This window comes from Trichoderma aggressivum, assembly GCF_033847375.1.
Source record: "Trichoderma aggressivum f. europaeum strain CBS 100526 chromosome Unknown scaffold_014, whole genome shotgun sequence".
NCBI classification, from domain to species: Eukaryota; Fungi; Ascomycota; class Sordariomycetes; order Hypocreales; family Hypocreaceae; genus Trichoderma; species Trichoderma aggressivum.
The window spans coordinates 134931-151047 of NW_026946380.1; the positions used below are offsets into that span (position 1 = coordinate 134931).

General features: G+C 52.4%; 3 protein-coding genes across 3 annotated transcripts; 2 read left to right on the plus strand and 1 right to left on the minus strand.

Annotated features, from left to right (window-relative positions):
* Positions 1–5790: 5790 nt before the first annotated feature.
* Positions 5791–6528, minus strand: Triagg1_4433 (uncharacterized protein; the record flags this gene model as incomplete). The annotated part of the gene is made up of 1 exon (XM_062898836.1): positions 5791–6528. The coding sequence occupies one exon, from the start codon at positions 6526–6528 to the stop codon at positions 5791–5793; it is 738 nt and encodes a 245-aa protein (XP_062756450.1).
* A 513-nt stretch (positions 6529–7041) lies between these two features.
* On the plus strand, positions 7042–9028 carry Triagg1_4434 (transcriptional regulator family: Homeodomain; the record flags this gene model as incomplete). The annotated part of the gene is made up of 3 exons (XM_062898837.1): positions 7042–7415; positions 7470–7681; positions 7743–9028. The coding sequence occupies 3 exons, from the start codon at positions 7042–7044 to the stop codon at positions 9026–9028; spliced, it is 1872 nt and encodes a 623-aa protein (XP_062756451.1).
* A 2076-nt stretch (positions 9029–11104) lies between these two features.
* Positions 11105–15806, plus strand: Triagg1_4435 (uncharacterized protein; the record flags this gene model as incomplete). Its single annotated transcript, XM_062898838.1, has 2 exons — positions 11105–15123; positions 15185–15806. 2 exons carry the CDS (start codon positions 11105–11107, stop codon positions 15804–15806), a joined length of 4641 nt encoding a protein of 1546 aa, XP_062756452.1.
* Between the last annotated feature and the right edge of the window lie 311 nt (positions 15807–16117).

Consider the following 16117-nt stretch of genomic DNA (forward strand, 5'->3'; position numbering starts at 1 on the left):
TGTCTTTTGCATGCAAGCCAGAACCAAAGTCTCATCCTAGTTTTTTTCTTTCTTGAACTGACGGTGGCGCTTCGTGGCATTCCTACATGGATATGCATGTACATCGGGGTTTCACGAGGCGACCGCTTTCCATGTCTCGCCCTGCCCTGATATCGGATCTCGCTCTGAGATGATTCTCTAACAAAACGACTTGTTGCACAAAATAGTGATAATATGCAATACAACTACTACTAGCAGTAGTAATCAGCATGGTATCCGTGGCTAGCTGCAAGGGACAGCCGTCATGCATCATGCCAAAGCATGACAATGTGAGACATGCCGACGCCGTGCATATATAGGGTACGGTAGGAAGTTTGTTATAGTCGTATGTAGTTAGCCCAACTGCACTCCCCGTCCTGCATCCACTGCGGTTTGCTCCGTGCCCATAGACATGCCTTGGTCGGTGTTCCAAAACAGTGGTCGGTTCAAGGGAGGCCGGGGACACAAATCGGAACCCGGGAAGCTAAGTGTAAAGACAACTTTATTGTTCGGTGTGCGCCTGATGATGCCTTTCATGCTCACGAGTCGAGGCTCCATGATCTGGGCAGATGAAGGAAGACGAGGGCTAGGCATGGGCTTGAGGTCGAGTTTTGCGTTTTGAATGCCCGTAACACCATGACTACTAGGTAGATAGATTTCCCTGCAGATACGTGGAGGGAGGTAGTGCAAGCATGCTTTCCGAGCAGACCCGCTTCCCCAGTCCAGTTGTCATGGCCTTTCTTGAAGTGAGACATGCAACATGCTCATGGGCGATGCTGCACACAAAGATAGTGATATTCGCGGACAGGGGCGACGAAAAGGGAGAGAATAGATAGAAAGAGGAAACTAGGCGAGAATCAGGGCATCATGAAACATCACACGACTGAGTTCTGTAAAAGCAGCGTACGAGTACATCATGTTGTTCTGCAATATGCGGCTCGACACCTGTTGAGGTCAGGCCCGATCCGACACTCCATATGGAGCATGAAAGTGTTTCGTACACTTGAGTCAGTGTAAACCACCGCCATCACTACTATAAAGTTCTTTCTTTGGCGGGGAGAGTCCAGTCGAACTCCACCACCAAGTGCTGATGATCTAATCCGAATGCTCTCAAGCTCGATCAAGTAACTCCTATTGGCGGGATCCAGTCTGTTAAGAGCTCGAGTCAAGCCGGCAAAATGATATTAATAGATGCTCAGTCTGGTGGTAGTGGTAGTAAGCAATCCACTGCAAAGGGCCTTTTGACGTCTTTTTTGCAGTACACAATGGCCAGGCAGTGCTGCTCCTAGTAGTTAGTCTTGAACTTCAATCGCGGGCGCGTCGGGAGAATATCTTGAATCTTTGCCCTCGCCTACGCCATGGAGACCCCAGAGGTGGCAAGAAAACAGTCAAGCATCCTGCGACACGACTAGTCTCATCACCACTGCATCTAGCAGGCATACTCTCAGAGTGTCTTGGCCGTCGGCTAAACGAGTTGTGAGGTTTGCGCAGGGGAATCGGAGCATCTCCGCCGGCTTCTGACACAAAGACATAGCTGACTAGAAGCTTTTCGAGAGCCAGCAAGCAGCTATCCGTATGGACTTATCTCAAACTGTCCGTACCCCCACAGTGGTCGTGAGGTTGGTCAGAGCTACCGCATACTCGTAAGAAAGCTGAGATGGCCCTATCCACTTGGATCCTCGATTTTGTCGGATGGGACTAGACAAACTGAGAGCATTGAAATTCTGGCACGAGGCGAAAAAACGAAGAAGTCGGGGTCAAGGTGGCGTCTGTTTACCGGTCTCATCCCAGCACACAGCTAGAGACATGTGGCAAATCGAGCCGTCGGCAAGGTTTCACTCTTGGAGCCTGAAATGCTACAAGACGATTGTATGTATACACAAGAAGGGATGCCGCTGGGGCTGTGCGGAGAAGATGAAAAAGCCGTGCTTGTGAATGATCGATCGGAGGTAAAAGGTCCTCAAAATGGGATAGGATCGAAACCGGGAGGACAAGTATGGAGCTCCTCTTGTTAAGAAGCACCTGCGCTTCCGCTTGCATGTGCATGTGCATGAGCATGTCCGGTCTGCTCGATGCTACGATCTCTCCCTATCATTCTTTGGGTTTAGCACAAGTCCAAGCGGGTAGCCTGTAGCGGTTGGGCGGAGCGCCTCCCGACTGCTGGTTGGCCGTGACGCCAAGCAGCAGGGTCCCAGAATCCTGGTCTGTCCTAGTCAGGGGTAAGGAGGCTGTGGAGCTTCTTTGAGCTTCTCCGAGACGGTTGGGGCATGTTACACTGTGTTTGCATATCGTGTGTCCCGTACTGTGCGCCCAAGACAAGTCTATCGTGTTCGAAGGCGATGGTACCTTTTTTTTGTGCTCTCCCGAAGTGTGCGAAATGTATGCATGTTTTACTCCATGGGGAGCATGTCCATAGAAGTCGCCACCACGTGTACGAGTATCGTATCGATCACGTATCATCAACTGCATACCCTGGGTATCTCTGCAATTGGGTTTCTTAGAGACATGGTGACCCTTCTCTGCGGCGATGCCGTCAGTTCTGTCATCTCTCACACTTGCTCGGAGAAATGGTGCCACTGATGACAACCACTGACAAGTAACACTGCTCCGTGCATACAGATTGCTCCCAAGGAGTACTCGTACTTGTAGGGTATTGACCTTGTAGAATGCCACTCTGACGATCTTCTTGCACTCAGACCAGCAGACTGGCAGTAAGAATATGATGAACTCGGTACTCCGCCCTGATACTACCTAGGTACTCGTACTCTAGGCTTGGTAGGCATTCTGACTGCCACTCGTAGAAACCGACCTGCCGCGATCATCGGCGGCGGAAGGGAAGCGAGGCGGACGTGAAATCGAAAAGGGGACTTTGTGTTTGAGGATTTTCCCCAATTGCCGGTCCCTCGCCTGATGTCGTCAGAGCCGGTTGGTACCGTTCTAGACGCATGCTGTTAAGGGGCGCACTGTACAGGCTTGTCCAGACGCGACCCGCTCCAAAACCGCATCACACCCTTCTGCAGGAACACGGGCTGGTCTCCCATTTTGGCTGTTCTCTTCTTCGGTGGTGGTGGCAGTAGTTCGTCGTGGTATCGGCTCTTCTCAATTGGCCTCCAGTTGATCTTTTACCATGCTGGACTTGCAGCCACACTAACACCATTGTGGTTTGAATCGCCGGATCTGTAACTGTACCGTGGATGGCTGGCATCGAGTTGGCATGCCGTTGTAGCACTAGCAGTGGTAGTTGTCCGTCCAAACTAGTACTGCATGTACAACATACTGTAGCAACAAAACAAAGAAAGACGGAAAGGGCCTTTCGCCGTTCACCATTAGCCTCCATGATGTCACCCCCACTGTCGGTCGAAAGTCATCCATTGGGTGCGTCGAATCGAGCCATGGCGGGCGCGAGAGCGACAAACTCTCACGCAGACGTTCGAGTAGCGCCATGCAATGCATGCTTTAGGGTCGCCAAGTGCGGTACTAGTATGGGGTTGGGGCTAATTCGAAGACTGCATCTGCGTACGTCGGGATAAGTACGAAAGGCTTCTCCTCGTACGGAGCAACTAGCAGTGCCGCTACTCGTAGGCGTTTGCACTTGCGAATAGCATTACGGGTAGTGCAGTATAAACCGGGCAGAAGCTGAGATCCATGTCTCCTCCGTTGCGAATCGTGTCCAGTTTGAGCTGCCGAGGCTGATAGTAGTGGTACTCGTAGTAGTAGCCGTACGCCATAAGAAGGGCGTTGCATAAATTGAATAGATGGCAGGTCTGCCAAGGGCCGGGAGTCCTGCTTTGTAAGTCCAAGAACGAATCATAGGATGAGAGCTGTCATGTCATATTGGGGCTTGTCCTGGAAGAGCGACACCAAATTCCTGTCAGTTACTTGGACGAGTGCCGCGGAAGCCAAGTCTGTGCGGGCTTGTGTCTTGTACCACGCACTTGTTGGCTTGGATGAGCCTGTGCCACTTTGCTGGTGGTGCGAGCCTAATGCTACTCCGTACCACGGCAAGACACGGGACCGCTTCTACAGGTGCAGCATCGTGGCCTTGGGTTATCCCGGCTGGAGGATGCTCTGATGTTGAGCTCCGAGTCGGTCGGTATCCAAGCTGTGGGGGCCTTGGGTCAAGCGAGGCTCAAAGGTGACGATCTCCGGGGGCTAGACCGCCTAGAGCTGCACTTGGTTGAGCAGAAGCAGTAGTGCTGGTTGACCTTGATGCTCGTTCTTTTGTTTTTTCTTCTCTTTGTTCAGCTTATAAAATGGACACAAGTCCGGGAGAAATCGCGGCCACAGACGCTGTTTAGAGAAATGACTGCAGAGTAAGCCACCCCGGCGTTGTAATCAACAACGACGGCCCATTGTCTCGCCGAAGGCACGCATGCTCGCCCTTGGAACAACGCGCCAGTTGCGTGAGAGTTTGGCGTTGCCGGCGACAAAAGGGGAAGAGAGGGAAAGGGGACATGACATGGAGGCCGGCCGGTGGAACGCCAGATCGACTTGGGGCACAACGTGCGAGTAAGTCGCGCATACTCGGCCACTGGATGCTCCCCATATCGACTGATGGGCGCCAGACAGCGGCCAGTTGGTGGCGTCGAGCTGTGCCGAGCTTCCAAGGGCCGTTTTGGAGCTACGAATACTCAATTGCCTCTGTTCGTATCTGTATTCGCCATGGCTCGACCGAATGGAGGAGCCGGCTAGGGATCCTCTCGGCTGCTGTTGTGTCGAACCAACTGTATGAGCGCTCGTATGGTCCCTATCTGTCTGTATGCATACGAGCACTCACTCGCATGCACTCCGTTGGTTAGTCCATACCGAGAATAGGTAGCCAAGGTAGTGAATGATGGGGGCCTTTTGGAGCTGCTTCGCGAATCATGAGCATTCGACCGACGCCCGCTCAGCCAAACCATGCATGCATCGAACAGTGGGCACAGTCGCCCGCGAGCTGAAGTGGAAAAGAGGAAACAACGAGACTTGCCTATATTCAACAGCCGACAAGACGGCACAACGTGATGATCTGTCGCTCAGATGGAGACCAGTCTAGGCTGATGACGGCGAGCGGAGCAGTTTCATCCTCGTGGGTGAAGGGCACTAAGTGCCTAGGTACCTGTTCAGAAGCACGTGTACTCACTCGTACGTACCTGTTAGATAGCACGAACACCAAAGGTACCAGACGGCGTATCGTTGAGCTCTCTCGCTTTGGGTTAGTGCTCAACTCCAGCCTAAACGTTTGACCCGACACGACACATGCTCAATCGTAGTACGGAGATACCTAGCACTGCACCTTGGACATTGATGTGCGGATAAAGTACATAGGTATGTAAGCACTGTAGCACGTACCAGACTCTGAATTGAGGCGCTGCTCAAGTGGTTGCAGGCTCTGGGCGAGGCCAAGCATCAGTCCATCAATACGGTCTGGTACCTTGCAGCATGCGCTACGAGTACCTAAATCGTGCGCTTTCGTACCTTGACACGGAGTGCCGAAGCAGGCGAGCGTCTGGTACCTGCAGCTCTCGCCTCCGAGTCCCTTTCGAGCGCGAGCCCGCGACCATCAACCATTGGATCAATGGATATGGACATCTGGCCGGAATATCCTCGCACTGTGCCCCCAGGCGCTTGCAGAGTAGCGCTGGCCCAGAGTCCTTCTTTGAGCACCGGTTCTGCGGCCGGATTGTGCGAGTGCTGCAGCTAGCGGGCTGGCCAGGGTTGACAGGCAGGTTGACAGGGTTGGATTGGCCTGAATGGATCCATGAGAGCAACGGGACAGTGAGTACTTGGGCGCTACGTCGATGACGCCGTTGGCCGGCTCCGAAGCTGTTGTCCCCAGCCGGTACCCCTCCACCTTCCACCCTCCTCGCGGCCCTGGCGCCAACGGCTGTCTAGAGCAGGCAAAAGCTCTGACCAGCTGGCCTTGACCGGCGGATGCAGGGCCGCCAGGGTTCGGGACAGTGTGGAGGGGACTGTGGCTAGCGCTCTTGTGCCTGAGCCAGCCAGTGCCTGTTCCTGTTCCTGAGCCTGCGCCTGAGCCTGGTCCGGCTCCAGGCCATGGAGCCTACCCGTGCGGTACCTCTGCGGTACCTGGCGTCGCACGTCGTCGCCGGTCCCCCCCCAACGCGAAACCGCTCTCCTGGCCGCGCAAAAGGCAATCCATTGATGTGTATCCGACACGTCCACTGTCTGTACCGTACCTGCGTCCATACGAGTACCCGCAGCAGCTGCATCTGCGCCTGGACGAGTTGGGGGTGGTCGAGCCCTGTGCTGTGCAGTGGTCTGTTTGCCGGCCGTGGAACTCGTGGGCAGAGGGCCCTGGACGCAGAGGCTACAGGCACTAGCAATGCGGCTGCGATCCCTCCGCCCACCCACTGGCAGCAGCGTTAGCCACTGGCAGCGCCCAGTTGTGCCCCCAGGCCGCCAGGGGACCCCCCCTCCCCAACCCACCGCCGCTCGCCTTTTTCTTCCCTCTGCCTCCTGTCCCCCGTTTCTCTCCTCCGTCTTCCCCATCACCATCCTCGCGGCCATTGTCTCCTCCTTTTTTTTTTCCCTTTCTCTCGTGTGTTTTCTTTCTTCACGTCACTCTCTTAATCTTCGGCCATTTCGGTTCCCGTCACTCTTTCCGGGACCATTCCATTCTTTCGGCTTCATATCCAAGGCCTGTCAATCGTTGCTGGGTAGACTCCGCTATTCTATTTCCATTCAACCATCGCCTTTGTTCCTTGCAAGGGTCCCAGACCACATTCTTTCTTTCTGGAACTCGACGCCGTTTTCTTTTTGGTTATACTCCCTGTCCTTGCCTACCTGTAGCATCAACACCAACCATACTTGTATTCGATCCCCTCGAGCGCCCATCGTCGCCGCTTTTCTCACCTCATTCCTTTTGAAACCCCCAGCGCTCCTCAGCCCCGATTGCATCGAGAGGGTTTGGCAACCGCGTTGCTGCGTCTCGTGCAATCATCTGCTCAAAGCAAACAGCTCCAACACGCCATCGACCCATCGGCCACGAGCGATAGACGACCTTGACGCGTACTCATCGCCATGGCTACGGAGATTGAGCAGCCGCTGGCTTTGACGGCTACGGTGGTCACACCAACTGCGCCTAGCCCGACCGGATCTGCCATTCATCACTCCGCGACAGGTTCCTCGGATGGCACTCCTGGATCTGCCTCCAGGCCTCTTCCCTCCCCTACCAGCGCCAATGGCCAGGCCAATGCCTCCCGCCGCCCGCCGCGCAAAAGCACCCTCACGCAGCAGCAGAAGAACCAAAAGAGACAAAGGGCCACACAGGACCAATTGACGACTCTCGAGATGGAATTCAACAAAAACCCGACTCCCACGGCTAGTGTTCGCGACAGAATAGCCGAGGAGATTAACATGACGGAGCGCTCTGTTCAGATTTGGTTCCAGAACAGGTATTTATGACTGCGTGGCGTCGGGTTGGGATTCAGGGGCTGACATGTGTATAGGCGAGCCAAGATCAAGATGCTGGCCAAGAAGAGCCTCGAAACCGGCGAAGACATTGATTCGATTCCCGAGTCGATGAGGCAATATCTCGCTATGCAGGCCATGGAATCCGGCAAAGGGTTTGCCGGCAGCTATATGGGCCGCACTGGCCTGCTTCCTTTTGGCGGCGGCAACATGCTCTTTGGTGGTGACCAGAGCGCGCAGGGCAAAGTTTGTACGTCTGCCATGGGGTTTCCTTTCTTTGGTTGGCGCTCAGCCTACTGACTGTTTCCCAGTGATTCATCATCTCACTTGTCGCTCCCTGAGCATTGGCAAATGGACGCGAGTTGGACAAAACACCATGGATCTCATCATCTTCTACTCGCCGGACAAGTGCACCATGACCTACTACATTAACAACGAGCAAGCTGGGTACAAGATCGAATATCCTTTCTCCCATATCAAGAACATTTGGTTGGAGAATGCAGACAACGACATGAACAAACTGGCGGGCATCTTTATTGAGCTCAACCAGCCACCTTACTTCATGATGGATGCAACCTCGTCGACTACGGGCTTTGACTACGTTAGTGACTTCACCGAGGATCAACAGGCCTCTCAGTGCTTGCTTCATCATTTGGGGGGCAACCCCAAGGTACTGGCCAACCAGTTGGCCAAGCTTGTTTCTTTGGAATCTTTCATGAACCGCCACAACCCCCACAGCATTCGACAGGTTCACGCATATGCAGACCCTCATGCAATCTCGGCCTCGGCTCCGGTGTCTCCCACAGCTCGACCCTCCTCGCAGCCAAGCTTTGGCGCACCGCCGATGGCCATGGCCCAGCAACAATGGGGTATGGCCAACATGCACTCTGCTGCCAACATGCGGCCTCAGGGCCACAAGCGGCAGCGTAGTCGCTCTGTTCCTGGACCAATTGATTTTGCCATGTTCCAGAACCAGCCCATGCCGTCCTTCTATATCCAGCCTCCCGGTGATATGGCTGCTCAACACAATCCAAACATTTATGCTCCAGTGCCACAGCAACCCAATGTGGCGCACAATTTGAGGATTGACACGCAAGCAGGCTTTGGTTTGGACATGCGGCAATACCCAATGTCAGCCACGACTGCTTCGCCATCCGAGTTCCCGCCGAGCCCTGGCTTTTTCCCTCCTGGCCAAGAGAATGGCCCATTGGCTCCATCAAATTACAGCACCCCCTATGGTACCGCGTTTTTGTCGCCCATGGTCACTGCTGAAGCCAACATGCCCACAGCCATCTCTCCCCTTCCTTTCAATGGCCCTACTGAGCCTTCAATTGTCGAGCAATCCCCTCCCATGTCCATGATGGGCCGCCCTGGCTCTTCCGAAATGTACATGGGCCAGGACGGCTCGTGCGCCGTTTCGGATGATGGCGTTAGCTTGAACGAAATGTATTCCAAACATTCCATTAATATGCCAATGCACGAGCACTCGCCCGGGAGCTATGTTCAGCACTCACAGGGAGATATTGACATGGACCAACTAGTTCACTTTGACGCCGTTGATCCAACTAGTCTATCGCCTGAGACGATGCATCGGTAACTGGGAGAGTGATTTGGTGACATTTCTAATCTAGCTGCGCGCTGCTTTTAGCCCTTCATTGCCCTTTGGTCTTGTTTGGAATCATCATTATTGCGGAAGGGCGTTATTCGGTAATCTATACCATGGGAAGCTACATGATATCTTTTCTCTAAGACATCTTGGAGCTCATCTCGCCACACAAATTCTGTTTGCCCATCTTTTTTTTGTTAGCTGCCACCGGCGGTATAATACGTTTGGCTTGACCTACCCACCTGCCATCACACAATGCGGCCATGACGAATCTGCATGACGGTATCATTCTTTACATCGGTCATGCATGTCCGGTACAGCGATCGTACGAGTTATTTCTGCGCGTGGTGATTTTGCTCAGCCATATTCTTTTTTTTATCTACCGCCCGCGCATTCATATCTTTGCTTGGTGACCCTAGTTGGTGGATGTATCTCATCCATCCACTTCCATTATCTTCTTCTTTCTTCTTTTCTTCTCTATTTACTGTCCTCCGCTTCCTCTTTTGGCCACCCGGAGCGTAATTGCCCGGGCGAATGCACAGCTTTCTCGCATCCTAAGGAGCTTAATTTTCTTTTGGCGCATATCACTAGTTAGGGGAGTTATCTTGCTTTTGCGTTTTCATGCCTTCAATTGGTTTGCAGCCCCGGAGGCGGTGACCCAGTCCAAATTTTTTTTTTGTTTTGTTTATCTTGGATTTTTTAATGGAAAAGCCGAGAGGTCAAAGGGATACATGGTGTAAGAGGTGGGAGACTTGTTTAAAAGTATAGCGGTGTGTGGGAGTGTGCGGGAAGCGAGGAGGTGAACAGCTCTTCGATGTGTGGATGGCGATGGAGATGGAGCAAGCATCGCGCTTTCAACTATTGAGTAACTTGTAGAGTTACTAGGGATATGGCATCTCATGTCTGCCAACCGTGAGCCTTGCAATAGTACTTTTTTGACGTTCAACATTCCGTGCTGGCCTTTGTGTGTGTTTAGACGTTGAGTATATGCTGTTGGTGAAGTTGCTATTTTGATTTTTGTCTTATAGATTGTAGAATAATGCGCGCTAGGTATACAGCCACTCACAGCCTCAACCAGCTTCACGAAAGTGCTATTATTATCTGTTGCAAGTGGCGTGTAAATATGCACAGCCTTGAACTCTTGGACTTTGTACTATCGCTGGGTCTCGTGTGTTACTCAAGCTCACAAAGCCTCGTACTCCGTCTCCATCGAGCGTAAACACTGCCTGATGGATGGATGTCGTTGGGGATCAGTGGCTGAGGATCAATGCGTGTGCACAGCATTGGCAGATGGTACCGGTGAAGACCATTTATGTCGTCTTATTGCACTCTGGCGTGGCTGTTCTACGGGTTAAATGAGAGAGATGTAATTGAACAATTCCGTGTCTACTTCCTGGAACTCAAGTGGCAAGTGGTTAACGTACCCGTCGATACTTGACTTGAGGTTAGCTTAACCGGAGATGTTCTACCGATATCCAATCGCTAGAGGGGACATTAAATACAGGTGTTATCGAACTTTTTAAAGTTTGATTAGCACAGGGCATCTGGTTTAAACAGACGAGATGGCGCAACATCTAGTTCCCTCGGGCAGTTGTGAGGTGGGGGGCGTTGGAGATGGCAGATCAGGCTAAGGAAGAAGCTCAGAGGCTGTGGTGAAGCAAAGCCTCGTTGGGCCTCGTAATCCTGGTGCGTCATATAAACCATGGCTCGTTTCAGAGGCCGAATCAGAGGGCAGGGGATACCTGCAGATGATGAAGCGCCGCTCGGCCGTGCATGTACGTGTACTCGTATGAGTCTAGTAATGGATGGAGGACAAGCCTCTGGGCATCAAACGTGACGTCCTGCCCAGTTTTGAGTCGTCTGTCGGGTGTGAGTGTGAGCCCATCTGCATCTCCAATTTCAGCATCCTTCATCGTTCGCGGTAGTTTTGTTACGGCCGCATTCATAAATATAGTGTTTGATTTTTGATATTTCTTTTTCACATGGCGCGCTTCTTATTTCCATGCTGAAGTTCTGTGTCAATGCCAATGCTTGGACAGCCGTCGGTCAGCACTAGACGTCATCGCGATGTCTCTTCCTCGGCACCAGCCGCTTCTGCCGGACGAGCCCAGCCACGCAGACGACGCCGAGCAGGAGGCTCTAGTCCAGGAGACAGCTCAAGAGGCTACTGTCTCTGATGATTTACTGACTCCTGAGAGCACTGCGCCGAGGGTGGCTGGTCCCAGGCGCTCCCAAACGGACCCTATAGAACTAAGCACACAGTCGCAGACGTCGAGGAGAACATTGGCGGAGCCGACGCCGAAACCACAATTCAGCGAGCATTTTCACTCTAGCCGCGGCCTATCTGAGGCGAAGATGGCCCAGGAAACTTCCCCGAGAGATGGGCTTTTGTCCACCGAAGTGACGTCCGTCAAACCATCCCCGTCCAGCGGTATCAAGGAGTTCGGGCGAAACAAGGCCACCAAGGCGAAGAAGAGGCATTGGATGCTTAGCTCTGAATGGAAAGACCACACTGCAGCTATCGTCGAAAGGTTTTTCTGGGAGACTCTTCTTCGTCGCAAACCGCTGTTACCCTCCAAAGATGGACGCCATATCCCCCTCAACCCTACGGGTGTTGATCCCGGCGGCCTGATAGACGAACGCAGCAACAAACCCTATACAAGCAATTTCATTCGCTCCAGTCGCTACACGGTCTACGACTTTGTTCCGAAGCAGCTCGTTTTTCAGTTTAGCAAGCTCGGAAACTTTTACCTCCTCATTATGGGTATTCTTCAGGTGATACCTGGTCTCAGCACCGTTGGGAGATATACAACTATTGCTCCGCTCATTGGCTTCGTCGCCTTTAGTATGGCCAAGGAAGGGTACGATGACTACAGACGGTACCAGCTCGACAAGGCGGAAAATCGCAGCATGACCTGGGTTTTGACACACGGTGTGAGGGAGGGGAGAGAGAGGCCGAGAATGTCGGGATGGCGAAATGCGATGAGGAGAAGACGGAGGGGGAACAAGAAAAGACTCGGCGCAGACGATGAAGATGTTATTCTGCAAGACATTGAAGAGGGGGCTCTCGCTAGGCTGGACGAGACAAACGACTGGATGAATATTCAATGGCAGCATGTCCAAGTTGGGGATGTAGTGCGTCTCCGCCGTGACGAGTCGGTGCCTGCAGACATAGTCATGCTTCACGCCACGGGACCGAATGGTGTTGCATACATCGAGACAATGGCACTAGACGGCGAAACCAACCTCAAGGCCAAGCAAGCTTGCCCTCTCCTTGCAGAGAGATGCGGCACCGTTGAAGGGCTTCGGTCGACTCAGGCAACCGTTGTGTCTGAGGATCCCAATCTCGACCTATACAGCTATGTTGGAAGAGTTACTGTTGATGGCGGTGAAACTGTACCTCTATCGATGAACAATGTCGTCTACCGAGGATCGACGTTGCGAAACACCACAATGGCAATTGGGCTTGTGGTCAATTCAGGTGAGGAATGCAAGATTCGGATGAATGCGAATAAGAACGTCCACGCCAAGAAGCCAGCCATGCAGTCTACAATTAACAAGATGGTCCTTTTCCAAATCACAATTGTTCTCTCCCTGGCCATCGGGTTTACCATTGGATATAACATTTGGGAAAATGGAACAGAGGACAAGTCTTTCTATCTTGTGCAAAGTGGTGTCTATGATGCAAGTGTGCCATTTAAGCAGATCTTCTTCGGATTCCTCATCATGTTCAACACGTTAATTCCTCTGTCTCTATATATCAGTTTGGAGATTGTCAAGATTGGACAGCTCTTCTTGTTGCAGGACGTGGACATGTACGACCCAGCCACGGACACTCCTATGGTGGCCAATACAACGACCATTTTGGAGAACCTTGGTCAGGTTAGCTACGTGTTTTCGGATAAAACGGGGACGTTGACGGAAAACCTGATGCGTTTTCGGAAGCTGAGCGTTGCGGGCGTTGTCTGTCTTCATGACATGGATACCCAAGGGGAGAGTGCCAGAGCAAAGGGGAAGCAACCCATGTCGGCCAATGCTGCTGTGGACATGAAAACCGAAGAATTACTTGACTACATTCGTCGTCGACCAAACACCCCCTTTTCTCAGAAGGCTAAACAGTTCTTGCTATGCATAGCCCTTTGTCACACCTGCTTGCCCGAAACCAACGAAGGCGGAGAAATCGAGTATCAGGCCGCATCTCCCGATGAGCTGGCACTAGTTGAGGCGGCGCGGGATCTGGGCTATATTCTCATTGACCGACCGGCTCAGTCCATCAAACTGCAGATGCAAGGCGCAGACGGCGCACTGCAAACAGAAACCTACCAAGTACTTGACGTGATTGAGTTTAGCAGCAAAAGGAAGCGGATGTCTATCATCGTTAGGATGCCTGACAATCGGATCTGCGTCTTTTGCAAAGGCGCAGACAACGTCATCATGGCGCGTCTCAGGCTTAATCAAGTGGCTGCTCAGAAGGCCAAAGACGTTGATCGAAGAGCGAGCGTCAGAAAAACATTCGAGCAGGACAAGGCAATCAAGCGTATGAGCAGTCAGATCAGCAGGAAGAATTCGACGCGCAATAGCTTTGGCGTGGCACGAAGCAAATCAACCGCTACAACCGCTGGACTTGAAGGGTTGAGAAGCAACATCGCGAGGCGCTCCACAGATCTCAACCGGCTCTCACAAGCTGAGGAAATGGCTTCGTGGCTTCATAGGCGGAATACAGAGGAGATTGTGACTCCTCGGCCTTCGACTGACGTGCTGCGGAGTCCTAGGCAAAGCTTGGGTCGTATGCCGTCGTGGGACTATAGAGACTATGCGGGCGATGACGACGAGAGGATAGACGAATTGCTGGCTGCGGATGAGGCAACCATTTTTGAAAAGTGCTTCCAGCATGTGGATGACTTTGCTGTTGAGGGACTGCGGACGCTGTTGTACGCATATCGACACATCGACGAGGATACTTATACGCAATGGAAGGCTTCATACAGGGAAGCGGAAACGAGCCTGGTGGATCGTCAGGAGCGCATCGAAATAGCTGGAGAGACAATCGAAGAAGGGTTTGAGCTTGCTGGCGCCACAGCCATAGAAGACAAGCTCCAAGAGGGAGTCCCGGAAACAATTGACAAGCTTAGGCGCGCAAACATCAAAGTGTGGATGCTCACGGGCGACAAGAGAGAAACTGCTATCAACATCGGGCATTCGGCGCGCGTGTGCAAGCCGTTTTCCGAGGTTTACATTTTGGATTCCTCCAAGGGCAAACTGCAGGATGCCCTGATGACAACGCTCACCGAGGTTGCGCGAGGGATGGTGCCTCACTCGGTCGTGGTTGTGGATGGGCAGACCTTGGCCGTGATTGATGCCGATGACGAGCTTGCCGCCTTGTTTTACGACTTGGTTGTGCGAATCGACTCGGTCATCTGCTGTCGAGCATCGCCCTCGCAGAAAGCCAACCTGGTCAAATCCATAAGGAAGTTTGTCCCCAAGAGCATGACTCTGGCCATTGGCGACGGTGCCAACGACATTGGCATGATTCAAGCCTCGCACGTGGGCATTGGCATATCCGGCCGCGAAGGCCTGCAAGCAGCGAGGATAGCAGATTATTCGATTGCCCAGTTTCGGTTCCTTCAGAAGTTGCTGTTTGTCCACGGGCGATGGAACTACATCCGGACGGGCAAGTATGTCTTGGCCACGTTTTGGAAGGAGACTTTCTTTTTCCTTATACAGGCGCAGTTTCAACGTCTCAACGGTTACACGGGCACCTCGCTATACGAGTCGTGGAGCCTCACGCTGTTTAACGGCGCGTTCACCTCGCTGCCGGTGATTCTGTTGGGAATTTTCGACAGGGACTTGCAGCCGGCGACGCTGCTGTCCGTGCCGGAGCTGTATACCTTTGGGCAGCAGAGAAAAGGATTCAACTTGCTGCAGTATCTGGGCTGGATGGCCATGGCTGTTGCTGAGAGCGTCGTTACGTTCTACTTTATGTTGGAGGCGTTTGAGAGCATTCTGTTTACGGAAGATAACGGACTCTATGCGATGGGGACGATATGCTTCAGCGTTGGCGTCATTTTCATCAATGTTAAGCTGCTGTAAGTATTACACGTGAATTTTTTCAAAAATGCTGGATACTAATTTACAATTTTCATCTAGGCTTTTGGAGTTTCACAGCAAGACTCTGATCCCACTGATTGGCCTTGCCATAGAAATCATAGGATGGTTCCTATGGAACCTGATTCTATCCGCCATATACCAACGAACCGTCGGCCCAATAATAGTGAGAGACGAGTTCATACATAACTTCGGGCCTCGCCTGTCCTGGTGGACATCACTTCTCCTTGGCTTAGTCACTCCTATCATCATGGAGTTGGCCGTACAAGCAGTCCGTCGAGTATACTTCCCAACGGACCAAGACTTGATGCAGCGGATAGAAAAGGACGCCAACTCGAAGGAAATCCTGAAGAAATACGCCATGGATGGAGGTGGTGATGTAGAAGCTGGAAACACGCAAGGCATTGAGCTGGAGGAGATGGGGTTGCCAAGTGACCAGAGGGAGGAAGGCGTCACACTGTTGGCAGATCACGACGGAGAACCCGAAAGAAGCCAGAGTCCTCAGCCAGTGAGCGCGGTTTCGAGGAGGAGCTTTCACGAACTGGGACAGAGGAGGTCACTCAGGGTGAGCCATGACGATTATCGGCCGCCGGGCTTTACTCCGCTGGTGGAAGAGGGGGAGAATGCGCTTGAAGAGGTTGACACGAGGAGAGAGAGGGGATGATACACTCCAGGGAGAAACGGAAGAAAAAAAGAGGACAGGTTTCCTTCTTTTTGCCGTTGAATGACGTTGGTATAGAGGAAGTTTGGCACTCTTGGCATAGCGGTTTCAGGTTTCCATCTGTGAGGGTGGTTGATACGACATGAGATATGACAACATGGTTAAATTGGTAGCTAGCTCTAGTAGAACATTGATTTACGTTTATGATTACGATGGAAACTGATTATCAGATTCCAAATTTAGCGTATAAAAACAGGAGCGGTGAAGAGTCTTTGCGAAACAGCGAGATCTAGAACTCTCGCATTGGAGTGAAA